At 45.6% G+C, this 27,700-nt stretch overlaps 1 protein-coding gene across 3 annotated transcripts in view; it reads left to right on the top strand.

Moving 5' to 3' along the window:
• Positions 1-281: 281 nt before the first annotated feature.
• MGAT4D (MGAT4 family member D) overlaps positions 282-27,700 on the top strand; it is an 877,674-nt gene continuing 850,255 nt past the window's right edge. For 2 of the 3 annotated variants that reach the window (XM_069631174.1, XM_069631176.1), the window contains exon 1: positions 282-415. In XM_069631174.1, coding sequence (XP_069487275.1) covers positions 307-415 — 109 coding nt within the window. In that variant the 5' untranslated portion in view covers positions 282-306. Of the gene's footprint in view, positions 914-27,700 lie in introns of all 3 variants that reach the window. The other variant, XM_069631175.1, reaches the window with a different exon arrangement.

Genomic DNA, 27,700 nt, shown 5'->3' with positions numbered 1-27,700 from the left:
TATATAATAATAGTGCAATTTAGGCATTTTGCAACACAAGGGTATTTGCCACTTGGCTTGCTCATGGCAACTTATTCTAAAGTCATTACCATGGTGCCTCCAAGTATCAGCAAACCATTAATGCTCCTTGCAATGTCCTTTTCTGCGAAGTCACTTCTGTTGATTCAATATGCAAATTGGGAGGTTTGTATATATCTTGCCCGACAGGGCTCTGATAGACGAGTTTCCTGTATCTGTAACGATCCTGCAGTTTTATTTATTTGTTATGTGCATGTGTTAAAATGCCAGTTGATTGGGCAGGTGCGAATGATACCGTATAGATCGCCCAGGGAGGCGAGCGAAGCTTTGCAAGCAGCAATTACGGGTCTGGCCTTGGAAGAACAAGCAGGGCAGCCTGAAATTAGCAGATACGCAGGTTAGTCGCGTTCGCACAGCGGCTCTGCGTCTGCGGGTGAGCCCCAGCAACCACGGTTACAGGAAAGGGGCGCCTCCAGAGACAGGGAGGGAGGAAACAGGGCGGGCTGCTATCCCCTTCAGCGCCCGGTGCCGTGGCTGGCAGTCAGGGGGAGGAAGTCGCCGTGCGAGCGAGAGGCAGAGCCGGGGAGGCGGAAAGGCAAAGGGGAAACGCAACTAGCGGAGAAACACACGCGCTGTGCTCCCTGACAGCGAGCAGGCAACCCTCTGTCGCCGCTGGGAGCTGGCGCAGGTGATCAGGCGGCCGAGCCGGGGCTCAGCTCAGCGGGACCCCGCCCCCCTCAGGCCGGCTTCGTTTTGGTCTCGGCGGTGGAAAGAGGCGCCGAGGCCGCCGCTGGGTGCTATGAGATGAGGTTGCGGAATGGCAGCGTGCTAACACTCCTCTGCCTGGCCACCTTCCTCTCTGTCTCCTGGATCACCGTATGGTTCAACCAACGAGGTAAGGCCGGCGGCTGCTCGCGGATCAAGTCTGCACTGGGGGGTGGGGGGGAGAATAGTACGGGAAGCAAGAACTCGGGTTTGGTGAGTTAGTGCTTTTCTGCCCATCGTCGGCGCGTGCCATCCACTACAAGCCTGGGTTTTGTCTCTGACCTACCTGTGCTCAGATGTTGCGCCCCCCCCCCCCCCCGGAATATTTAAATGTGGTGCATTGTACATGTGTGCAGGGACTTATTAGGAGAAAATGGAAAGCGGAGTTGAACTAATGTTGTTAAAGAAATTATTTCATTTCTTCGTTAGTATCCATCACACTTATTTTCCCGAAAGGTCCCCACCCGTATACACTAGTAACTGGACACACAATGATACCACAGCACCCTCTCTACCATACACGAGTTTGCTAATCAGAGGTCCATTAAACACAGGTTTCAAGTCGTCACCGTGTACTTTGTTACAAAAGGTTTCGGGGGTATTCCTAGAATCTATGTAACTAACAATCCGTTGGACACGCAAACCAGCGCCCCCAGGATCGCGTGGCTTCATACAATTATCGATTCTATTTGCGAAGTTAATATAACAGCAATTTGGTAATAGTTGCTGGATGTTTTGTAGATTTTGACAGCATTCATACTTCTTCAGTGTTTGAAACTATTTCCATACACGCGTGCTTTCTTGCTTCATGTTATGTTAATGCTATGTAAAGGTCCTATGGTTGGCTGACCTTTGCACCCAGTGTGTCTCATCTTCTCGCTGTCTCTGTCATTCTGACGATGACTGGGGAGTGGCATATTATGGTTTACAGTTTATCGGCATCTGGTGCCTATGAAGCCTGATTGAAGCATATCGAAGACAAGTTCCACATTGAAAGAAGCACAGGTGTGTGGGAAATGGTGTCCTGCGCAGAGGAAGTCATTTAGTCACCTCAAATGCATGCAGCTCTCTCAGAATTTCTTTTTTCTTCCTGCCATACGGCTCATTTTAAGTTTTGAAGCTGTGAATGTTGTGAGAACTGGATTGTGCGTTGGCCCACAAGTTACACACATGTCTCTCGTTGGTTTTCAGTAGGGACTCTCTGCCCCCTGTTCGTTTCTTTTTCACGTTTTTTAAAGAAACCCCCTAATGATACAAATCCAGCTGAACACCTCTTGTATTATAAGAAAGTTCCTTTTGACAAGCCGCAGAACTCGAGGACTGCGGCCTATCTGGTATTGTGTTACATTAATGATTAGCCTCGTATGTTAATGTGTCACTGAAAATGGCCTGGACATTCAAGTGGTGGGAAGGTGCGTGTCTGATTGCACGGGGTCCCCTGGCTGCCGCCGATTACAGGTGATTCAGCTTCCACTGGTCATCGACCTCTCAATGATATTCAGCACAATCAACATGATCACGTGTGACTGCTGGCCGGTGCTGCTTAGATCACGCCGCGTCTGGTTTAATTGCCTTGTGTTTCTTTGTACGTTAAGACGACTGCCGCACGCTTTGAGGCACACAGCACATGGCCCACAACACGCTTTTGGTTGGACGATTGCATCACGCATTCAAGCGACTGCATACCTTGCATACACAGTGCTCCCAAAGTTATGCTTGGTGTGGGGCAAGGTAAGCTTTTGCCCCACCTGGAATACCTCACGGTATAAACACCAGTAGCTAGCACTGTTAGACTTTATGTGACCTATCTGTACAGTTAGGCATGGTTAGAGCCCTTTCATATATAACTATAGATAACAAAAATAGCTGGACCCAGTCCTATGAATATTACACAAACAATGATCGGGGCGATTCTGGATGAAGCTTACTTATTCTTTATACAGTATTCTTTATACCGGTGGTTGTAGTTTTATTCTGAGCAATTACAAATCATTCATACACAACAATAAACAAAAAAGTGTTCCACAGGTGTGACAATGCAGTTCATTATAGGTACGTTCGATTTGTAATTCAAAATGTTGCACAATCTCAAAATACAGCCCTATTACTGAACTACGGCTATCTAAGTCTACCTGCCTTCTTTATTAGGCTAGTTGAGGTGTGTTGGTGTGTTGCACTGTTATGTTCTCAGCTTGGCAACACACCAGTGTTTCAGCCTCATGAGCTGATGAATGGTGCTCTTCTTATAACGGCCTTCTTCAGGACAGAGGTGTTTGTTCTCATCTCTCTTGTGAGGATTCCTGTATTCAATTATTGTGCGATGTAATTAAGCCTTGTGCATGTCTGGCTAGGTAGCATGGGGATGTTGTCGGAGCTTCGCTGTGTTGCATCTTCTTCTTCTACTCATTTTATGTTATGTATTGGTACCTGGCAGATCAGGGAAGAGCCAGGTGCCCTATTTTTGACTATACCCATTCCTATAAAGTAGGGCTTGAATCTTACCTTTTGGGCAGTCTGAACTGTACAAATAGGTTGCATCAGATAGCACGGTGGTACCATCGTTTATTCAGTGAGGTATTCCAGATGATGGACAAGGTTGTCCAGGTAATGGTTGCACAACGTTTCAGTATTATGGTATGGAGAGCCGTGCAGCACTATGGCCCGGAAGAATACTGACACATAGATTGATAGGTAATGGTCAGCCAACACATGTCTTGAGAGTAAAGGGATGATAATGGACACTCTGAACACTAATGCGTTAACGCCATTCATCGTTTTCAGGTGCCTAGCGCGCAGTTCTTGAAGCAGTATTTTCTCGAGTCCTTTAGCCCCATATCACCCACAGTTCTTCCTCCTCCAATGGGGTATAAGCATTGCAAAATGCGCCTTGCTGAAGATGTCCAGGATCTCGGCAATGTGTACAGTTTGATTCTTTCTTTTCATTGTTTAAATTTGATAAAGCAAATTCAGTACAATTCAGATACAATAGCTGTATGTTATGTTATGTTACTTGGCATTTATATAGCACCTTATGTACCATTGGTATGACCTCAAAGGGCTGGTAGTTTGAACGCCCTTGTGAACCGCAGTTCAGGTCATTGGAGAGTGTGTCGTATGGTGCATGGGCGCACCACATATGTGTGCCGTTGGTGGGGTTGTTGCATGATATCTGGTTCTTAAAGGTAGGTGTGGTGCTGAGGAAATCAGTTGGATGTGTTCAGTCAGGAGGATGGACACCCAGACTGAGTTCTGGCTGTGTTAAACCTGAGGAGATGCCTAAGCTAGCCGGTATGTGCTCAGCTAGCTGTGTTTTATTAGGATGATGAGGTGTTCATGGGGTCATATTAGTATGAGAACAGCTAGGCCGAATGTCTCATAGCATAGCTGTGTTCTAGTTGAATGATGGTGAATAGGAGAGAGTAAGCATAGTAGTGTGATATGGTGGTTATGAGTAAAGCACCTGCGACCAAGAATGAGAGCAGAACGGGGGCCTACGTATATAAAGCGACAGGATGGATAGGGTAAACATGTGATACAGATAACATGGGGCTACAGGTACATAGCATATACATAGCATAAATAGAAGATACAGAGCTATAGCCACTCCATCCACTCTGCCTTTTCCATCTGTTCCATTTGTTCCGTCCTTTACATCTGCTCCATCCTTTACATCCGCTCCGTCCTTTGCATCCACTCTAACCGCACCCTCCACTCCATCCGTTCCATCCACTCTAACCGCTCCATCTCCTCCATCCTTTCTATCCGCTCCACTCCATCCTTTACATCGGCTCCATCTGTTGCATCCACTCTTAACTGCTCCCTGCACTCCACTCATTCCATCTGTTCCATCCACTCTAACCGCTCCATCTACTCCATCCTTTCTATCCGCTCCACCGCTGCCATCACTACATCCTTTACATCTGTTTCATCCACTCTTAACTGCTCCCTGCACTCCACCCATTCCATCCACTCCATCTGTTCCATCCACTCTAACCACTCCATCCTTTCTATCCATTCCACCCCGTCCTTTCCATCCACTCTATCCTTTCCATACACTCCATCCATTCTATCCACTCCATCCTTTTTCCATCTACTCCATCCGTTCTGTCCGCTCCGTCTGTTCTATCCACTTCGTCCTTTCAATTCACTTCATCCATTCTGTCCATTCTATATGTTCCATCTACTCCATCCTTTCCATCTACTTCATTGGTTCCATCCACTCTCTCTGTTCCTTCCACTCCATCCGTTCAATTCACTTAATTCTGTCCATTCTATCCGTTTCATCTACTCAATCTAATCCATCTATTTCACTTACTCTATCTGTTTCAGTCTTTCTGTCTGTTCCATCAACTCCCTTTGCTCTTTTATTTTCTTTGTTCAAACAACCTTGGATTTCTGTTTGTTTTGGCTAATCATTCCATTTGCTCTTAGCGTCGATTCATTAAGGGAAGAGCAATGTTTTCTGTAATATGCGGAATGACAGGTAGTCATTGGTGTGTCAAATGTGGGGTGGGAGCGAGTTCCATAGAGTGGGGGCCAAGGCTGAGAATGATGATCCCCCTAACCTGACTGAGTTGGTGTTTGGTACTGCTGAAAGGAGGGCAGAGCTTGATCTTAGAGTGTGCAGTGGTTGGTAGGGTTTTAGCTTGTCCTGTAGGTAAAGAGGGCCGGTTTCATTCACTGCTCGGTGGGAGATGCATAAGGTTTTGAAAGTCACCCTTTGTCCAACCGGGAGCCAGTGGGGAGTTCTGAGAGCTGGAGAGGTGTGATCTCTTGGGCCAAGTGCTAGAAGCAATTTAGCTGCATCATTTTGTGCTCTTTCTAGTTTAATAAGGTGGTATGCTTGGACCCCGAGGAAGAGGGAGCTGCCATAGTCCAGTCTAAACATAACAATAGATTGGACAGCAGCAAGTCTGTTGGGAAAGTAGAGGTACGGAAAATGCATCTAAGAATTTTGAGGTGGTAATGGCAGGACTTGGAGATGTTGATTTGGTGAGAGAGGGTTAGGTCAGAGTCGAGAGTGCATCCAAGGTTTTTTACAGTGGGCAAGGTGGTGGGTGGATTGCCCATGGATGATGGCCATGGTAGAGGATGGGGGAGAATCTCGGTGTTGCCACACATCATAATTTCGGTTTTAGTGGGGTTTAAGAGGAGGTGGTTTGTGGTCATTCAGCGACCAATGTCAAGGAGGCAGGCTGTGAGGTCCCACTGACAGTTGGGCTTTGAGTTGAGCAGTTTTAGGATTAATTGGGTGCTATTGGGTGTTATCTGCGTAGGTATTGCACAGGATATTGTGCGTGCGGATTATTCCTAGGAGGGTGGGCGTATAGAGGTTGAACAGGAGGGCTGACAGGCATGCTCCTTGTGGAACTCCGGTATTGACTGGTCGGATGGCAGAAGCAAAGGTGGAGAGGAGGGTGATTTGTTTCCTATTGTTGAGGAAGGATGCTGTCCACTTGAGAGCGTTTCCACAGATTCCTAGGGAGTGGAGATGGTCGATGAGGATTGAGTGGTTGATTGTCTCAAAGGTGGTGAAGAGGTCTAGAAGGATTAGTGCAGTGCATCCTGCAGAATCTGCAGTGATCTTAAGGTCATCCTACATTGAGGTCAGAGTCGATTCGCTTCCGTGTCAAGGTCTGAAGCCTGATTGTGCATGCAGGGTGAAGGAGATTGTTGGATTCGACAAAGGCATTTAGTTGGGTGTATGCAGCTCGATCAATGAGTTTAGCAAGGAACCTGATGATTCCTGAGAAGAGGAAGTGATTTATGATGGTTCTTACGTACTCTCCGATCCAGGTGGATGAGAATATTTCTTTGAGGATTGAGGCGGGGCAGTGATCTAGGGGGGAGCCAGATGGTTTCCGGGCAGAGAGAAGTTTGAGAAATTGGTATCTTGATATTGGTGTGAATGAGTAGAAGGTGGGTTGGGTTGTAGTTGCTGTGGCAGGTGGGGGGGGGGCGACTGGTAGGGAAGGTGGATTACGTGGCAGGGGCATGAGGGCCAATTTGTTGTTGAGAGAATTTGTTCTGTTGAGAGCAGTGGTGTAGAAGTGGAGAGAGAGTGAGTCGCAGAGTGACAGAGATGAGGTTGATTGGGTGGTGGTACAGGTTGGTTTGGTGAATTCAGAGATGATTTTGTGGAGTTCCTTGCTGGTGTTTTCACAGTTGAGAATCAAGAGTTGTGGACTTTTTTTGCTTTTCGGGTTTCGGCTTTGTAATGGCGATGGTGCCGGGCCAGGGAGGATGTACTCAGGCTGGTTCTATATTTCCACCATTTGCCTTTGAGGGATTTATACAGTTGTTTTGCAGTCTTCAGGTCTGGTGTAAACCATCTGGGATAAGGGCCACGGCGAGCGGTGGATTGGGGTGAGCGGGATTAATGAGCTATTGAGCCACGAGTCAAAGGAGTCAGTGGTTAAGAGTTCGTTACGTGGGGTGGTTGAGGGAGGAGTTTGAAATAGCGCGTTGGCTAGGTCAGGGAGCATTTTTAGTTTCTTCCAGCATTTGCTTTGATTTTGGGGGTTCTGGTTCAAGTATGGGGAGGGGGCGGGCGAGCGAATGTTGAAAGGCACAATGAAGTGATCAGACCAGGTGATATGTGTAGGGGGGCTTAGATCTATCTGGTCCTGGGAGCTAAGATGGCATCAAGGGTGTGTCCTTTAGAGTGAACTGGGCCGTTCATGAGAAGGTGGTGGTTAAGCGCATCTAGGCAGTCGACCAGTGAGTGGGTCACGGGGTTGGTGGGAATGTCCAGGCAGATATATGAAGTCCCCTAGAAGAGTGAGGGTCGGATGGTTTATTTGGATGGTGGCTATCGAATCACAGAGGTTGCTTGAGAATTGTCTGTCATAGCCAGGGGGTCTGTAGATGATTAGGGAGCTGTGGGAGAACATTGGGGGGGAGGGATAGTTTGACCAGAAGCGATTCTCAGGAAGGGTTGATTGTCTGGCAGTCGATGATTAAGGCGGAGAAGTGTGACTTGAAAACAATTGCTAGTCCTCCGCCTCCTCTGGAGGGTTGGTTGAGTGAGATGAGGGATTAGTCTGGGGGGAAGGCTTCATGGGCAATGGGGTCAAAGTCGTCGGAGAATCAGGTTTCTGTGATAAAGACTAGGTCTGGTTTGTCAGAGGCGATGAGGTCAAAGATGCTGTGTCTGTTTTTTTCTACAGATCGGGCATTAAAAAGGATGCATCTTACTGTGGCACAGGGGATGTTGTGGAGGTTGTAGGGGTGGTGGTGGGGAGGAGTGGGTGAGTGGCTGCGAGGGGTTGGGGGTGGTGGGGAGTAAGGGGAGTGAGCAGAATCTGGGAAGTGAGATAAGCGGGTTGGTCAATGGTGGTTGGGAAGAGTAGGAGGTGGGTGTGGGGAGGATAGGGTTGGATGGGTGTGTGAGGGTAGTCGGTAGGGAAGACGGATTTGGGGCTGGGGATTTGAGGGTGAACTGTAAGGGGTTATGGTTTCTAATTGTGGTTGGTGAAAATTCAAGGGAGATGGGTTTGAAGCAGGGCAAGGAAGGGGTGGAGGGCGGAGATGGTGGGGATTGAGAGATTGAGGTGGTGGGTCGAGACAGGAGGGGCGAGGAGTAGAGGGAGATTGAAGGAGACCAGGTTCTTTTTTCCAGGGTTTTTAATGCTGTTGGTGTGTGTGAGAGGGTAGTGGGGGTCGGAGGGAGATGGGGATGCGGTCACTGTTCTTGCCAGGGCGAGACGTGCAGTTTTTAGGCAAGCGAAGGGATGAGGTCGGTGGAGGATGTTAGGAGTTTACGCTGGGAAGGGGCAGTGGGTGGTGGCTGGACGAGGAGGGTCTGGGTGGGTGTGCGTTTTTTTGATCGGGCATGCTGGGGGGAGGGTGGGTGGAAGGGGTGGGAGGAACAGGTGTGTTAGGATGGTTGGCGCGCCATCGGGCTCCTCTGGCTTGGTGGTTGGATAGGGGGTGGTGTAAGAGTTTGGTGGAGGGTGGGATGGTTTGCGATGGGAGGGGAAGGGTACTAGGGGCAAGGGGGAGGGAGGCGCACCAGTGTGAGGCTCTTTCTCTGGACCTAGCTGGGTGGGATGGCCTTGTAGCGTGGCGAGGCAGAGTTAGTGCTTGGTTGTAGTATGCACTATACCACAGGGACACTAATTAGGCACTCTTTCTAAATTCAACTATACTACAGTGAGGCTATTAGCACACTTTCCGGATTCGACTTTAGCACTGTGACACTAATTAGGAACAGTTTCTAAATTCAACTATACTACAGTGACGCCGTTAGGCACAGTTTTTAAATTCAACTCTACCACAGTGATGCTATTAGGCACACTTTCTAAATTAAACTATACCACAGAGACGCTATTGGGCACACTTTCTAGATTCAACTATACCACAGAGACTCTATTAGGCACACTTTCTAAATTCAATTTTACCACAGTGACGATAATAGGCACACTCAATGTTGATAGGAGCACTTTCTAAATTCAAACATTACCACTGTGATGCCGTTAGGGCACACTTTCAAAATTGAACTTTAATACAACGACGCTGATTATGGTACACTCAATTGGCATCTACCTTGATGCCACTCTATCCTTCTCCAAACAAACTAACGCGGTTGCAACATCATCCGCTTACACATGTAAATTAATCACCGCCTGCAGGCCTTTCATGACCACACCTAACTGCATTACTCTTGCTAGAACTCTAGTTCTGTCCAAAATTGATTATTGTAATGCCCTATACTTAGGTACTAGCCACAAAAACATCAACAAGTTACAAGTAATTCAGAATAATGCCATTAGGTCTGCCCTTAACATCCCTAAGAAGTCGCATACCTCTGAGACTAGACGTAACTTGCGTTGGCTCCCGGTAGAGCACAGAATATCGCTCAAATCTCTTTCTCTAACACACAAAGCTAGGGCTAACCTCGTTCCAGTCTACCCTACTAACCAACTCACCTCACACACGTCCTCTAGACCACTTGGAGCGGCCCAAGTACATACAATGTCCATACCAAGATTCAAACTCCATAACTCAGGAGGTGCCAGTTTCCCTGTATTGGCATCAAAGTTATGGAACACACTCCCTGCTTCTCTTAGATCTCAACCCTCCTTCCATTTATTTAAGTACAACCCTAAATGTTGGTTTCAGGACATGGACACAATGACAGCCTAACCTCCTTAGATCACTGGTTTATTTCCTGCTTTACAGTATTTATTGTAGTCACAACTTATTTATTTACTTTACCATTACTGGACTCTTGTAAATGTGGAGAGCTAGAGTCTCCTACCTTGTTTAACTGCATCTTCCTGATCTACTGTATGCAACTGCAACGTCCGGTAACTTTATTTAAAATAATGCGCCCGGTTGCCCATGGGCCTGGCTGCGCTTTACAAATAAACAAAATACAAATATAAATGGTGTTGGGAGTGCAGTCTAGGAGCAAGGTTCAATATAGTGAAGCTATTTGGGTATGAATAATCGTTTGACCGTAGTATGTGAATGAGTGATGTTACACAAAAAAAGTTAACATTTTTAAGAAAGGGTGGTAGGGCTTTCTGGCATGAAGTAATTGCTTCAGTCCCTACCCTTGCCACACTTACTTTTTGGTTGGTGCTGGTTGACTGCAGGCTACTGACTTCTTGCTTCCCCTGCGGATATCTGCAGATACCATCTGGAGCTGCCTCTGTAGGAGCCGCCCTTTGCCTTGGCCCTTAGCCGCAGGGCTGCACGCGCAGAGGGCTGCCCTGGAAGCATCAGATATGTCTTGGAGACACGGTCCTAGGGACCAATGAAAGCATGGAGGGCGGTCGGGAGGCGACAGCGACGGGGAAACAGGAAGTGTGGCAACACAAGTCTTGAGAGTAAAGGGAGGATATCAGACACTGTGAACACTAATGCGTTAATGCTATTCATCGTTTTCAGGTGCCTAGAACACAGTTTTTGAAGCAGTATTTTCTCGAGCCCTTTAGCCCCATACCACCCACAGTTCTTTCTCCACCCATGGGGTTAAAGCATTGCAAAATGAGCTTTGCTGAAGATGACCAGGATCTCGGCAATGTGTACAGTTTGATACTTTCTTTTCATAGTTTAAATTTCATGAAGCAAATTCAATACAATCCAGATGCAATAGCTGTATACAGAATCACAAATTGTACAATAATAGGCTGAGTAGTCTCGAACAATTAAAGGCAATTGTGATATATATAACATGTGATGTATATAACAGAAAAATGTATGCGTATAAGCCGCAATCTAAAATTCATGATTGTTACAGACAAAGCTCTTACAGTAAATTGCCTAATTCATGAATCCTTACATAAAGGAAAGCAAATCAATGATACAAATAGTAGTGGTTATAGCAGGAAAACATACACGGTTCAATGGTTCTTTTTGTCATTGTGGAATATAGATCCTGCAATTCACCCTAATGAAAGCCATACAAGTAACACATATGTAACTATTTTACTAGCAGTCATGCAATTGCAGTACCTTTCTTTGACATTTCTAACCTCGAGAACACACAATGGATCCTTTGCACCAATGTAAGGCCTTTTGGCTCTTGGAGTAACCTCTGATTGATTTTCTTTATTTGTTTTCATTGTCAATATGCATAAAGAGAACTGCCCCTCTCCACACTCTCTGTGGTGTGGCACTAGACAGAAGCAGAGTTGCCGATGCAAAAACATTTTTCACAAGCAAAGTGCATTCAGCAATCTGCAATACGTTAACATCATCACCAAAGCCCCAAATACATTTCCAAAAAGATGTCACAATAAAGTGACAACATTGAGGTTATTGTTTTACACAAAACCCGGCAATTACATTGGTTGTTAATCAGTTCTGAACCTGTACTATTTCATAAGCAAAGGTATTAATTGAGACCATCCCTAGGCATCTCAATACATGTAGGCAATCCTCACCTAGCTAGTCAGTGGACAGAACCCCTCGGCCAACCAAAGCAATATCATAGATGTTGCTCCACATGCACATACAATAATGTAAACTGCGACTAGTACGGGAGGGGGGTGGAAATTAAGTTGCAAGCTACTAGCCAGCCATAAAATGTTACTTGCTACATCAATTTTATGCTTACACAGAGCAGGCTTTTTCTTATTCGCCAAGATTCAAATATCACTAACCATCGGCTCGTTGCTTGTGTACATTTTGCACCCTGGACCAGTATTTGTATTCTGTGTTTGTTTTCCCCCTTGTTCTTTGTATTTTGCATGACAAAATCAAACGAAATGTCAACAAAGGCCAATTCTACAAGGTGTTTGTCGGGTGCAGAATCTAACACCGCTCCCCTTACATCCCGACATAAGAAGCAAATGCTCTCACCTCTTCACCACAAACATTGTGATGATAAATCATGGAGAGGCATAAAAGGGCATCAACCCATCCACATATGTCTCAATGTGCTCCGCAACAATGTGGCGATTGCAATGCACCGTGTCACAGCATGCAATGCTCTTTACTGCCCAGTACATATTTTCTAGTTTCTGCTGCCATTCACATTGCTACAAAACCAATACAAATGGCCGTTGGTATAGCTGCTATTGACTTTTGTACGGTGGTCTGTAACTTGCATATCTCACAATGTTAGTACAACTTGCTTGTTCCCTTGCCATTGCTAACTAGGGCAGATGGCAGTTGTTCAAAACCTTTCGCATGCCAATGGTTTTATATCTCTTGGTGTGCAAATGTGTACTTTCTGCTGAATCACTTAAAAATGGAAATGCATCTCCAAGACTTAATCATTTGTTCATTCCACCTTTTATGGGATGGTGGGGATGATGGCCCTGAGGATGATCCCAGGGTGACGTTTATTTCTTGCCTCCAGTAAACATACATTCCAGAATTGCCACCCTAGGTGTATTGTTTTGAATTACCACACGTGTGCCCAATAACATACACTAGGGGTACAGGTTTGTACCCTCACCCATGGGTGCCATACGGGTATCCCAAGGGTCTGTACACCAAACGAGGCAGAGTTGCACTGCCATGAGTCCCACATGGACTCATAGGCAGAAAATAACAGAGAACATAAACTAAAAAGGACTACAGAACGAGGCATTTCCAGCATCACACTCTATATGAAACACGAGGTGGTTTGTTTGTCCCTTGATAAAGGAAAGCAATCTTGCATATGTAAACCAGTTTTTTTTCTTTTCTCCAGCATTGGATCTTTCATAGATTCAGATGCTTGAATATTCCCCGTCGGACTGGGAATCCTCGGTGATAAAAATAATATAAAATGTTTTTTTTTTAATATACACACATTGCTAACAGCAATGCATGTACATAGCCCATTATGGCCTATGAGCCATTCTGTTGTGTAGTCCCTCCACCTCACTTTGGTCCTTTATGACCCCAACCAATGAGGTGGCAGGGCTTAAGCTCTGCCCCAGGCAGCCGTCTTCAGATTTTTCACCGCAGCCTAATTCACACAGGGAATCCAGGGGCCATAGACTTGGTTACCTCCCGCAGAATATTTAGTATACCTTGAAAATAGCAGGTATAATGTATTTGTATCTGTAAAAAAACCCACCCTGGTTCATCACCTACGGTTTTACGTTTTTTCTGTGTTTCTATAACGACAATTTATGAAACTATTGTTCAGTTTTCCTGTTATGTTATTGCAAATCGGTATGGCAACTAATTGAATTATGTTTCCAATCTATTTTTGCTTTTGTTTTTATTTGATTATGTTTGCAAAATAAGTGGGCATGTGTTGCTCATATAAAACTATTAAATGTTATGGTTGATTGAATTCATTCCATTCTTTCTTTGACATTTTAGTTGAATTAAGCAGCCTAAAAGTCAATTTCATCATTCTATGTGTATTTATTTCTCGTCTAATTATGAGTTTACAAACTTGTTGATACTTAGTATGTCAAATGGAGTTTACCTCTGCAGTAAATAAGGAATGCAGGAATTGTTCAATGTAAATTAATGTGGTAGGACGCCGTTTCTCATGTTCCCATACATTACAGCTCTATAAAGTCCTACCACTTTTTTGAGCAGTCCCTTCAGTTACGTAACAGGGAATCCTGAAGCTCTCCTGAGCTTTTTCAAATTTTTTCTTCAATTTTCACTGTAGTTTATATTGTAATATAGTAAAGACTAGGGGCTATCTCCACTGTTTTTTGGGGCTCCAAAAAACTTTGTTTTGACCCTGAATTCGTCGAGTGAACTTTCTCTTCAGATGGCTGACCTTCAGGCTACAAAGAAGCCTTCCATATTCAGGGATTGCACGAGGTGCAGGAGAAAGGTGGTTTACATGAAAGATCCCCATGATCACTGCATATGTGGATGGAAGGGTGAAATATGTGGATAGAACAAATTAAGTATGTGGAAGGTACTGGTGCAATATGTGAAAGGTACCGGGAAGTAAGTGGATGGTACCGGTGAAATAGGTGAATCGAGTGCGTGGAGCGTACTCTAGTGCATGGAGCGGACTGGAGGGCATGAGCGAACTGGAATGCATAGAATTGCGTGACTTACATGAATGGTTTGGAATGCATGGAACGTTTGATGAGCATGTAACCCACCATATCACATCACCACGCCTACTCTCTTCTTTACACCACCATTCAACTAGAACACAGAGATACTATGACACCATTCGGTATAACTGTTCTCATACCAACATCTGCCTCATACTCCCCATCACTCTTACTAAACACTGCTGGTTACTCACCCCCCAGCCAGGCGTTCTCCTCAGGCCTAACGCAGCCACAATCGGTCTGGATAAATCCTGCCAGAACTAACACATGCTCTTGACCTCTCAACCACCACCTATACCGCTAAGAAGCAGCTATTACACGAATACCGCACCCGGTGCTCACACGCCCCTTTGACTCTCTCTACTCTCCCTACTGACCTGAACTTCGGTTCCCAAGGGCGTTCAACCTACCAGGACCTTCAGACCATACCAATGCTATATAAGGCGCTATATAAATGCAAAATAACATAACATAACATGTTTGTTATATTCTGCATTTCTACCCATTGTCCTATCGGTTCAGTGGAACAATCCAACCCAAGAGAAGGCCTACCAAGCAGGGGAGAGCTATTTATTTCAAGCGTGATTGAAGAATTCGACCGTACGCACAGCAGGTGTGCACTCGCCTGGGCTTTTTTATTTTTTAAAGAAATTGAATGATGGAAGATCAACCTCAGAATATGTGTGAGGCTAATCCACACACATTTTCCTATGCTCACCGCACAACAAACACATAGTCACTTGTACTCTGGATGTACACAGCCTACAGGTGCAGTCCTCCTGTCATGTTCAGTTGGAATGTGACAGCCAGGTGTACATGAAAGCAGCAAGTGGAGGAGGGCAACAACTTCCTCCTCCCATGGCCAGCCTAATTAAATATTGAAGGATCCATGAATCCGTCCTATCCTTTGTCCGCATGCTGGTGGAAGTGCATACACCCTTTTGATATGCCTCTGTGTCAACTTAAAGTCAGCTCCCGCCCCTTAGTATGAAGGGCAGTGAATGTCATGTCTGGGACAACTGTTTACAGTGGTCATCAACTCATAGAGACCCATTCAGGAAGGTACAACTATGTGATTTGGTGGAGAAAGAAAGTCTGTTCTCGCCATAACTTCATGGGAGACCTACACTTTGATCAGGAGCCACAGAGAGCTCAATTAACCAGAGGGACACTTTGAATCACAACAGATGGGAAGATGGGTGGGACTTAGTAGTACATGTTGTCATCCCCTTACCTTTCTGGTTGCAAAGCACTCTGGTTATGACCTGATGCATAACTGAAGATTGTGGTGGGGACCCAGAATTGCTTCATCAAGGTAGGCTTATTGTGCACCAATCACTGGGGCCCATTTGGCTTTAAAAGAGGGTTGAACCACTCTTTTAGCAGATCATCTGAAGACTTTGCAAGGAGTAACAAGAATGACTCATTTGGACCCTGGCTGAAGGTACAGCCTGTCTTACAGCTTCTGCCAGAGAAGGAAGGCCAGGATTTTCAACAGGGAAGCACACTCCTTCCCCTAAACATCTGAGGGAACAGAGGGAGATACTGAATCCAGAGGACCCTCTAGCAGCTCCAGAACCGGTACCCAGTTAGCAGACAGCGTGCCCTGCTAGGCCCTGCAAGCAAGCTTCCTAGGTGGGAAGTACCAGAGAGTCTCTGAACCAATAGAACAACAAGGCCATTGCCTGCAACACTCTCCTCCGCTATGGGCCATCCACCTTAAAGGACAACACATGCCCAGCGAAGAAGCTAGGAGGAGTGCATCAGCCAGTGTCCGCCTTAAGGACACTTTGGAGGCAGTCGAGCCCCTCGAGCTGCAACCGAGTGCACCCATGATTGTTGTAATGCCGCAGTCACTCACGCCATCTGAGATGCCTCGACCAGTGTTTCAGACCCTCCAACCAGCACTGAGACAACGATTCCTGACACCGAGCTGCCAGGCAGGCCAGCAGGCAGCAGTCCGTCCAGCCTCACTCGCTGAACTGCCTGCCGCCTGATACGTGCAGCTGTCCTCCGTCTTGAACTGTGTTGCAGAAGCTGCAAAGCACACTGAAACCGACTCGACGCTGTCGAGCACCAAGAACTTGGATGGGCTGTATTTTGTAGTGTGCTAGAACGGTCTGTTGTGATAATAATAGTAATAAAGTAGATATTGTTATACACCCTTGACTGGACAGTCCTTTTTAGCATTTGATAATTGTGAGGGATTCGACCACGCGCACAGGAAGAGTGCAGTTGCCCTGGATTTTTTTTGTTTAAAAGAATGCATGATGGGAGATAAACCTCTGTAAATATGTGGGGCCATTGACGCACATATTTTCCACGCACACCGCACAGCAGAAAAATAGTCATGTACTCTGGGAGGACACAGATTACCAGCGCCGCCCTCCCCTGTCATGTGTAGCTGACTAGTGACGGCCGCAGATACATCAAAAGCCTTTGGCCATGGGCAGCCCCGTTAGAATTTCAAGGACCCATGGATTTGCATCTCCATTGTCAAACCTTGCTGGTGGTGGCGAATACTGAAGAATGTTAATTATCAAGACTCGCGGAAGGCCTGGGTGCAGGAATTAACAATAGAGACCACACGCCAACACCTCTTTGTAATGCATTGTGTTGGCACCAACACCCCTCCTTGTTATGAAAGGGCAATTTATGTCCTGTCTGGAACTACTCCTTTCAGAGCACGGAAGTGTGGATTGTAGGAGACGAAAGTCTGCCTGCAACCCCCTACTTCAAAGGAGGTCCATGTTGTGATAAAGCGCTGCATAGGGCTCGGTTAATTAGGGAGACACACAGCACACAGGAAGATGGGTGGGACTTAGAAGTATATGTTGTCATTCTTCCCCTGTCTGTTGCCAAGCTCTCTGATTCTGACCTGAAGCATCACTGAAGATTATTGGTGGGGACCCAGGATTGGCTCACTTAAGTTAGGCTTGGCCTACACCAATCCCTGGGCCCCTCACTGATCAGATCATCTGATTACTTTACAAGGAGTAAGAAGGAGGACTCATTTGGACCAGAGCTGAAGGTGCAGTCTACCTTGCATCTTCTTCCAGTGAAGGAAGGCCAGGAGTTCCAAGGGGGAAGCAAGACCCCTCCCCTAAACATCTCCCAGGGAACAGAGGGAGATACCGGACTGAGAGGACCCATCCAGCAGCTCCAGAACTGGTACCCAGCCAGCACACAGCGTGCCCTGCTAGGTTCTGACAGCAAGCTTCCTATGTGGGAAGTGCTGGATAGAGAGTCTCTGGATAAAGGACATGGCTATTGCCTACTAACACCCTCTGGAGCTTTGGGCTGTCCACCTTGAAAGGACAAGAGCCCTACAAAGAAGCTACAGGGAGTGCCACACAAGCATCATCCAGCGTCCATCTTTTTAAGGACAATTTCGAGACAGTCGAGCCCTCAAACCACATCTGCCTGCACCGCTGACTGCTGTCACGCTGCAGTCGCCATAGCCATTCAGGACGCCTCGACCAGCATTCCGGATCCACCAGCCGGCACAGAGGCACCGATTCTTGACCCTGAGCGGCTGTGCTGGACAGCCATCAGACGTTTGTCCAGCCTTGCTTGCCAAACTGCCTGCCGCCTGCTACTCACAGCTGTCTCCCATCACTAACTGTCTCACAGGCTGCAAAGCGCCCTGGAACCGCCTCGATGCTGTCAAGCACCAAGAACCTCTTCAGCAGCAGGTATATTGTGGTTTTGTCTGCCTGGTCCTTCTCTGAAGGCCCCTAGAGACAGTTACGACCCGTTACCCCTTTGGTGTTGAAACCAATAACCTTGAACTGTAAGACTGATTACTTTACCAACAACCCTCCAGTCTGTATCCAGAGTGCATCCCTTTCCTTTGTGAAATTGTCTGTCCTCTTTGTTCCTTTTTATAGTGTGGGTTGTGTAGTAGTGTGCGAGAACTGCCTGTTGTAGTGATAATAAATTAGATATTTGTATACAACCTTGACTGGACAGTCCTTTTTATCTTTGGGTAATAATTGTATTTTTGCTATGTTGCAACTAGCCAACGATCCACGACCTTACGGAGATGAGCCTGCCATTCCGTCCGCGTTATCAAAATTGGACAAGGAGGTCTTATAATTCACTTGTATTCCAATCTGTCCAGATCCCTTCTGGTGTACTAGAGGTGTGGGGTTGATTGATGGTTTAGAAACTGATATTCATCCCATGACCACTGGTGCCCCGGAAGTTGATTCATCACAGTGACCAGCAAGGTATCTATGTTGTACCATTTGAAAATGCCTTCAGTGATATGCCTGCACTGTCACTAAAAGTTCGCTGGTTGATATCGCAGCACTGTGGCCTAGTATTACATGCAGTGCTGCTCCATTTCCTATTGTGAGAGACTGTGTTTATCTTGACTTTTTTATCCACTAGTAATCTGCTGCACTTGCCTTAAAAAAAAGTACCCCAGACGCTCAGTTAAATACGATAGTGCAGCATTTTCCTGATCAAGCTTTTAATAGCTATAGTCTTGGTGGCACCCTAATCCCACACCATCTGTGAACAATGCTACTGTACATAGATGTGAACCGCTGGCAACCACCCATTAGAGAGTTAATTGGCAAGGAATGGCAAGTGTGATGTCTTTGCAGGGGCGTTGCTAGGGGGGGGGCTAAGGGGGCTATAGCCCCTGATCTTTTGGCTGTAGCCCCGGATAGAATCTCAGGAGCTACAGCCAAAAGACTAGCTAGCCCCCAGTCCCAACAGTTCTGACATCAGCTTAGCCCCGGGTCTTTTCCAGACCTAGCAACTCCCCTGTGTCTTTGTATCACTATTGGGTGGGGTGGAGTAAGGCAGGTCGGGTGGGAACATGCCCCTTTTCTGTAAGAGCACTCGGAGGCCTAGATGAGGGAGAATTCACGTGTGCAGTAGCGTGCATGGGTGATGGTGGCATAGAATGCCGAGAGATGAGACGGGGACTGTGCACTTCCTCCTCAGCTGTGCTCTATGTAATTAAGCACAATAGTAGTGATTGACCTCTGGTTTGTGGTCTCTAGGCGCATGAATACAGGGCATTTCTATTGTCAATTACGAGTACCTGCACATTTAAGGGTGATGTAATGGTGCGAGTACCTGGACTTCGGTGTCAAATCCTTGCAATGGTGTGAATACCTGGTCTTTTTATGGTAATAGCTTGCATGCTATAGGAATACCTCTCATATGATGTGGATAATAGTGCATGATGCTAATATCTGGTTTATGGAAAATTCATGTATACGAGGCCAGAACTAGCTTTGCCAATGCTTGCTTTGTTTTTGTTGGTTTGGTGACGGTATAAATGGAAACCGGCTTGCTTGGTTAGGCAACGAGTCTAGTGTACTGTGGTATGGTGCAATGTCATTGTCACTTTTTGGCTGAGTGCATTATTACATATGATGATGGGGTTGATGCTCTTCTACATTTCTCGTGACTTCATCTTCATGGCGTTGGTCGTGAAGCAACTGGAGCTTTAGTCTCCGGTGCCAAGAAGCCAGCTAAGGAGCAACGCTTACCTCCACTTCTGCCAGCGCCTTTTGTTTTGCCTTTTTATATCGTTTAATGGTACTTTTCTTCTGATGTCTTTTTGAGAAATGAAAATGGAAAACAAATACTGAAAGAAGGTTTGGGAGCCCCTCTGCTGACAGCAAACATGGCCACATATTATGTTCTACAGGAAGGTGCCCACTTGGGAGGGTCTACAACCATGTTTTAGCTCACTGGGACTTTCACAGAGGAGAAATATCAATTTCCATAACATTCTGGTCCCACCCCCTTAGGCAATCCTAGGCAAGTCTCCTCTTAACAGGAGTACCAACAGCAACCCCAGACGTGTTTCGGCCTAGTTGGGACTCATCAGTGAGATGAAGCTGTGCCTCTCTAAGCACAATGATGACTGGGTCCACGTCTCGATTACCCAGTGTAATTTCTGGTGAAACCCCAAGCTTCTAAAAAGTAAATAAAAATAAAAAAAAAAAAAAAAGGTTGGGAACCATAAATTACTCTGGGTAATCCAGGCGTGGGCCCCTTGCTCACAGTACTTAAAGAAGCGCAGCTATACCTCACTGCTGAGGCCTGACTAAGCCGAAACACGTGTCTGGGGTTGATGTTGGTACTCTTGTTCACAGGAGAATTACCTAGCATTTTGGTGGTGACTGCCCAAGTTGGTGGGGCTAGACTAATATGCAAATAGCCATTTCTCCTCTGTGAAAGGTACAGTGAGCTAAAACGTGGTTGTAGACCTTCCCAACTGTGCACCTTCCCAAAGAACAGGGGATTTGGCCATGTTCATTCTCAGTAGAGGGGCTCCCAGACCGATTTGTAAAATACAAATACTAGTTGTATATTGGAGTACTTTATGTATAATTAGAGCAGCAGCTACCATTAGAGCTTCATTGACAGCGTAGTTCTGTGCACTGTCTTGCTGGTTGGCAACGGGCTCATGTATTGAGATGGCCTCAAGTGGTTCCATGTACCATATAGCATCGGGTTGGAACTGCTTGCCTGCCAACACCATTTGTGTTTTTTTTGTTTTTTTTTTGGTAACATTATAATAATCAGAAATGTGTTTTTTGAGTGTACCATCTTTATTGAAATGTCCACAATGGTTTTGGTAATGTTTCTTCATTTCATGTCTTCCTTAGTAACGTTGAACTTTGGGGTTCACAATGGGTAGGCCGAATTTGGTGGGTGAGGGTGTACTAGTCCTATAGAGATGCTAACCTCGTTTCACATAAGGATCATGTTGCTGCCAGGTGTCAATGGCGGGCGATGGGTTAGTGAGGGAGTCGAAGACCGATGGAGCTGATCACTGCTTTTGAGTAACCTACCGGAGACTGGATAAATTGGGAAATCGAGAAGTGTACTGTACAGCATATGAGTAGCACATATAAGTAAAGCCCAGGCATCCAATATTTACAATATCATAAAATCACTTCGAAAATTCTCCAGCACTTATAGTTGGTGCTTTTGTTCTGCACCCAAAAAAGTATAATGGAGGTATAAAAACGCATGCAAAACTATTTAATTTAATTGTGTTTGCCTTTTAATCGATGTAAATTAATCGGGCATACGAGAGTCAAAATACAAAATTATACAACAATATATAGCATGCATAAAATATGATGATAACCTGCATTGACAAAGAGATCCTGCCCACAATGGTCCTCCATGTAGCCCTGACAGTAAAGCAATGCAAACCGACTATAATAAAACAATGAATCATGAAATGAGACAGAAAAGCATTGCTATTACTACTAGGGGGTTCATATTAAATAGTTGTTGTTTTGAATAAAGACGACCTCATAAACCACGCTCTGTACATGTATTTGGCAACTGCATAGAAGTGTGTACCGTCTGCTGTACACACCCGTTGCTTCATGCACGTTTCCTACACCATAGTTGACAAATCTTCGTTTCAAAAATGCCTTCCTATGGTCCAGTTATAGTGAACAGTTAAACAAGAAATTTACTCTTTTAGTTGCAAGTTTGCAGTGAGGACATTTGTTGGATACACGTGTGTCCCATCTAGTCATGCGTTGCGCCGCGGTTAAAATCCCAAACCTGAACATTACATACAGTGATCTCATGAATTTAGATTTCATTATGGTCCAGGTGCTCCTCATAACCATGGCATCATTTATTGTGTTGATGAGTTGATTATTATTTATTTATTTTTTTTCTCCAGCAGGTCCGCTCTCTTTTTGACAAAGACGTCTCTTGCTACAATCACTTTAGACGTGGTGTTTATTTCAAGTATTTTGGTCCCAAATTCATTGTGCCCAGTTCCGCGCAAGGTATTCCTCGAGTGTCTGCACCAAGGTGTCGAAAGCCCACCTTCCTGACTCATATGGTCTAACACGGCTTCTCTGTATATGCCTAATTCAGGAGAACACCAACGTCTAACCCGAAAACACCAGTTTAGCTTCCCGTACAAGGAAATGGTTGGGCAACTAAGTAGGAGGTCGAGTACCCTCTTTAAAAAGCGTTTCTCTACTACCCTCTTGAGATCTATATTCTGTATACCCCCAGATCTCTGCTCCATAGAGTGCCTATGAGCTTGCTTGAAGTTTGTATGCCTTGATGGTAGGTCTGATTACACCATTGCCGTGTTCATACATTGGGAAAACCCGCTAACCCAATTCTCAACTTTCCACATACACTTCTCATACGGAAACTCACAGAACCACCTCTTGGCACATCCATCCGTACGCACTTCACCACACCGCAACAACAGACTAATAGCACATGGGAACTCGCACAGACCCGAAAACCACACTTCAGCTCAGCGTATGGTGCAAACCGAACTGAAGCTGCCAACAGGATATCAAAACTCTCACTTTCCTATTCCCAGTGTAAAGGAGCAGCCGAATGCGTTTACAGGAAGTCACGCCCCTTTTCTGCCTATATGTTGGTAACCGGACAATGCGACACGTGCAACACCAGTAACGATACCTATACCATGAAGACACTTTGAGACAAGTTATCCATTGAGAAGTCCCTATGAGAAGTACCCCCGAAAGGCTGTTGATCTCCTGAGAAAAGCGCTGAAGAAGTGTGATGTTAAAAGGAGAAGCTGGTGATGTCATGAAGAATGAGAATGACGCAATGAGAAGATTGACCAGAGAAGAGAATGCATAGGTGATATACAATCTGATGGCGAAGTAAAGAATTGAGAAAACTTTCATATGCTGAATGAAGATTGCATGAGTGTGAAGAACACTGAAGAACATGCAAGCCGTTCAATAACTGTACAGACACTGTAATGAAAGTAATCAAAGTATTCATAAGGCTGGCTATACATAGTATATAGACTGCAGGCGACGCCACCAACACGTTTGTATATAGAGTTCTGGACATTCAATGATGTATTTTAGTAAGCAAGTATTCATGAAGGAAGATGGATTTGAAGCTACACGTGTCGCAGCAAAGAATGGGCTTGCATTTGAAGCAAATCAGAAAGGCTGTCTGACTTGATGTCAAAGACTGGAAGCGGCCAAGAATTGGTCATCAGCGTGCGAAGAACAGTACACGTGAGAAGCCAAGGCATCCCTTATTAAAGTTGCAAAGAAGGAACATCATGGATGCCGAGTTTCCTCATTAAAGACAAATAAATGCTATAATACAAGCAAATTTATGGTCTCTGATCACGTGAGTTGAGGATGAAAATAGATGAAGAGCATGGTGCACCGGACTGGAGATAGCAAGTGCTCACACTCCCATATATTCCCAGAGACGGGGAGCTAGTTCAAAGACCATGTGAATGGCATACGGCATGAGTGACGATAGATGGCAGGCTAATTGGGTGGGAAGATAAGGTCCGGTCCACCCACCAGCACCTTGGGTAACAGCTTACATGCTGCTAGAGTCTCAAATGTTCCAGAAGGGTACAAGCGGCCAACCAATTATAGAAGGCCATATAACAAAGATCCTTATAGTTTAAGAGCCAATGAGGTGTTGTGTTTCTAAATATTGTTGAAGATGACTTGCACGAAGGGTGGGCATGAGAAGCCCACCTGACTATAGAGACCCCATCACAGTTCCAGCCCCTATAGAAGTATACTTATATGTTCCCCTTTGAGCCAACCACTACCCCGTGTAGGTTTTCTTTGCTACATAGTTTGACGTCAAGAATGACACCTTTTTGCTGCAAAGATGTGAATTTTATTTTTTTGTCAATTGTTGAGATCATGCTTTACGACGTCCGTTGTACTCCCTGTTTTAAATAATTGTTAATAAAACAGTGTTATTTGCCAAGTTATTCTTGGTCCCATCCGAAGTACGACGTGTTACCTTGAGGCAAAGGTCCTAAGGGTTCACCACTACACCCTACTAACCCCACAACTCCCCCCTTTCTTCACACACTCCTTTTCAGATCTGCAAGCACGCCTGGGGACCACTCCTGTGGTGACGGTGTGCGGTACAAATACCTTTTTAACATACATGAACCTTGCAATGGCACCACAGTATCTGGACATCTTCACACACGTTCTCTCCAAGTAATACTCCCATTACCCCGTGCTTATGAAACTTGTGCCCAAATAATCCTATTGATTCAGTTGCTCAATCACTGTTTTGTTCACCCTTTCGAATGGCAGAAGTGTTGGAATATATTGAAGTATTTTTTCAACATAAACGGTGTCAGTGACACAAGGAAGGATTTGTCTTCAAACAAAAGAATTGGATCTTTACCTGCTCCCAGAGTTGGGGCATTAATGGTAGACCATAACAATTTCTCAATCGCTCCATAACAAAAAGGCAGAGCAACATTGCTGACAACACATATCCCTGGAGTACCCCTTTTTGTGCAGGAAAAGGGAATGTTTGTTGTTTACCCAGAATCTACCTCACTACTGCGGTATTTCCTGTGTATAGCCAGAGTAGAGAAGATTGGAGACCATGAGGGATACCCCAATTCCTGCGAGGATTCCCTCAGTTTTGTGCATAGCTCACTGTCGTAAGCAGTCTGTAGTTCAAAAAACTACTCAGGAATTCAAGTGATAGGAATTTTTCGACCAACACAAATAACCTAAAACTCTGGTCAGCAGTGCCCACACCCTACCTGAAGCCTACTTGGAGGGTTCATAAGGTTTTTATTTGTCATCCCGGAATTCAGTTTGCATACCACTGCCCTGGCAAAAATGTTCCCTGAGCAATCCAGCAATAAGATTGGGTGGTAATTGGATGGAATCACGTGCCACCCACTTCTTGTAAGGTGGAACGATTTTTGCACCGTGACAGTTTTTGGGTACAGCGCAAGAGACTGTTATTGCACTCGATAGCATTGAAAGATAAGGCACCCAAATCACGTGCTCATCCTTGAATAGCTCAAAAATCAAATAGTGATCAGGGCCAGGGGCCTTGTCTTTTTTGGAGATCAATTGTTTCCATTATCTCTTTTAATGTAATCCCTAATGGGTCATGCAGAAGATCACCTTGTACTAAATTCCGCTGCGTGGTTGAATCGTATATTTTCTCTTCAGAACATAGGTTCCTGAAATGGTCATGTTATTCATTCGCTGATATAGAACCCCGAACAGTGTTCTCTTCCCCACCCTTACAGTTGAAAAATAACCTGGGGTAAATCAAAACAGAAAATCGTCAATAAATACTCAATGGCACACTTTTTTAAAATTTTCGAATTAGTAGATCAAAGTCCTGCGACCCAGTTGATTAGAGGCCAATCAATTGATGCAGCCTTCGTCCAGCTGATGAGGTTCACACAAGATGTGAACCCTGGATCCCAGTCTGTCGCGGGTACGGCTGGTAGGCTTTGAAACCCACTATCACAACTTCTGCACAGCTCGACAAGTGTCTGAATAGTTACCTGCTTGAAAATATGCCTATCCCTATTACACGAGTTAATGGGACTCAATTTGTTGAATTGGGAAGAACGAAGACGCAAGTGGGCTTGGGATTTGCAACCTGGTTGTGCAGGCAGAACACTGATGCCGTGGCGAGCACTGAACGCCGACTTATCTTACCTCCGTGGAGGCATGCTTATAAAGTAGCATGCAGCATTTTCTGACCACTTAGTTTACCGTGTGTTGCAATGCTGTCGCAGGGCAGATTTGTAATGTTTCCCCAAGTCTTTCCAGCGCTTGCAAATGATTGTAGAAGTACTCAAACGGTGCATGTTAACGGTTATAGTCATGTTCTCTCGGCTGTTTTCTGTGTACTCGCCATAGCAATGAAGATTTGTACCACTGTAGCCAAAGCTACGTTTGTCCTGCACAAAGTCCATTGTAGATTGCAAACTGATCTTTGGTTGGCAATCAATATCTGCTGGGCTAAGGCTCTGTGCCCTTTGCAGCACCGATTGCAAGAGCACATTTCCATGTGGTTCTGATTTCACTGAACTTCACAAGTTGGGTTAAAACATTCAGTTTACTGCTGGAGAGGGCATGAACGTTTAAGGCAACAGTCAGTGTCTTGACAGACACCATAGCCGAAAATAATATGTTAATGTGATGTCATGGATGGGCCCAACACATGGAAGAAAAGTAAACAATGTTATGTTTGTGTATAGGACACGTGAAACGTTGCCAGTTTCTCCCAGAAAGTATTCACAAGAAAAAGGAAGCGTGTACCATAATTATTACAACCATGGGATCCGGCAAACGGTCTGACTGAATGTGAGACAGGTGCAAGGATCAACCCGTTGTGTACATAACATAATTCCCAGAAATATTGCTCTGAGCTGAGAAGCCTAACGGTGGTGATCTTGTTCAGTCCTGGTGAGGGGAGGACTGGCAATGCATTCGGGAGTGGTCAGGGACTGCAAAGGTATAGATGTCAAGTTGCAAACTACTAGCCAGCCATAAAAAGTCACTCACCACCTGAATTCTATACATTGACACATTGCTCCATTTTCGACCCGCCTAGAGTCAATTATCACAAGCTAGTGGCGAGTGCATATTTTGCTCCATGACATTTGGCTCTGTTGTGTATACCCCCCCCCCCATGCCACGCCATGGTTGAGCATTCTGTAGCCCATGTGGTGAGTAAGATTGGTGATCCCCAGTGGGTCACCAGTGGTCTTTACGTGTGCACCAATCCTTTCCCGTTTGCCTTCCTCCATGCCCACCAACTAGTAAACACATGTTCCTATTTATGTTAAGTTTGTTCAGAGCATTTCAGCCCTAAAACGGATTGTTCGGACTCGGAGAACTTCCGTGCTTTGCTTATAGCTAGAAAGTGTCTGGCTCCCTGCCCATCTGCTGCGAGGCTGCACATATATCGGGTTACCCCTATATTTGAAGCTGCTGAATCTGCCCTCTGACTTTGCACCCAGAGTCACAAGACCTCAGATCCCCACCCTCACCCCCAGCTAGTATCTACTCTAAGGGCCCTATGGTATAGCACCTAGAAGCGCAGCAGAAGACCCCCATAAGTACCCCCACCTGCACAACCTACACGTGTGTTCTATGATGTAGTAAAACCCACAAAAGAACCCGGACTCTGAAAAAGGTACGCGAGAGGTGAGCAGCTGGAGATAAAAAGGATAGGGTGGGGACCGCCATAGACCCCCCCCCCCCCTGCAACTCCAGGACAAGCACTATTTTTACAAATTGTGTAGAGCTGGAATGTTGGTCAACTGCCAGGATTAGAACGTTGGAGAAGGGCGGTGAAATGAAGATCACTCGGGTGGGAGAACAGGTCAGGATTTATTGAGTGCACGCGTGCATTACACCGCAACATGCAGCATCCTCTCTCACGACCGGAAATCCAGCAACTGTCGCTGGGATCCTCTCTGTGCAGCAACATTCCACATTTTGAAGGCGCAGCGGGCAAATTGCACAACATGATGCAGGTGACCACTATGTACTTCTCGGCCAAATACAACCACGCTTTAAAACTATTACGGAACGATTTGCGCACATATTAGCAGGCTGTCTCCTAACTCAGCCACTGTGCTTATTCTCAGGCCGTTCAACTGT

This window comes from Ambystoma mexicanum, chromosome 6q, assembly GCF_040938575.1.
Source record: "Ambystoma mexicanum isolate Mex_15411 chromosome 6q, UKY_AmexF1_1, whole genome shotgun sequence".
NCBI lineage: Eukaryota > Metazoa > Chordata > Amphibia > Caudata > Ambystomatidae > Ambystoma > Ambystoma mexicanum.
The sequence above is the reverse complement of the archived record's forward strand: the minus strand, read 5'-3'. Positions and strand labels throughout refer to the sequence as shown.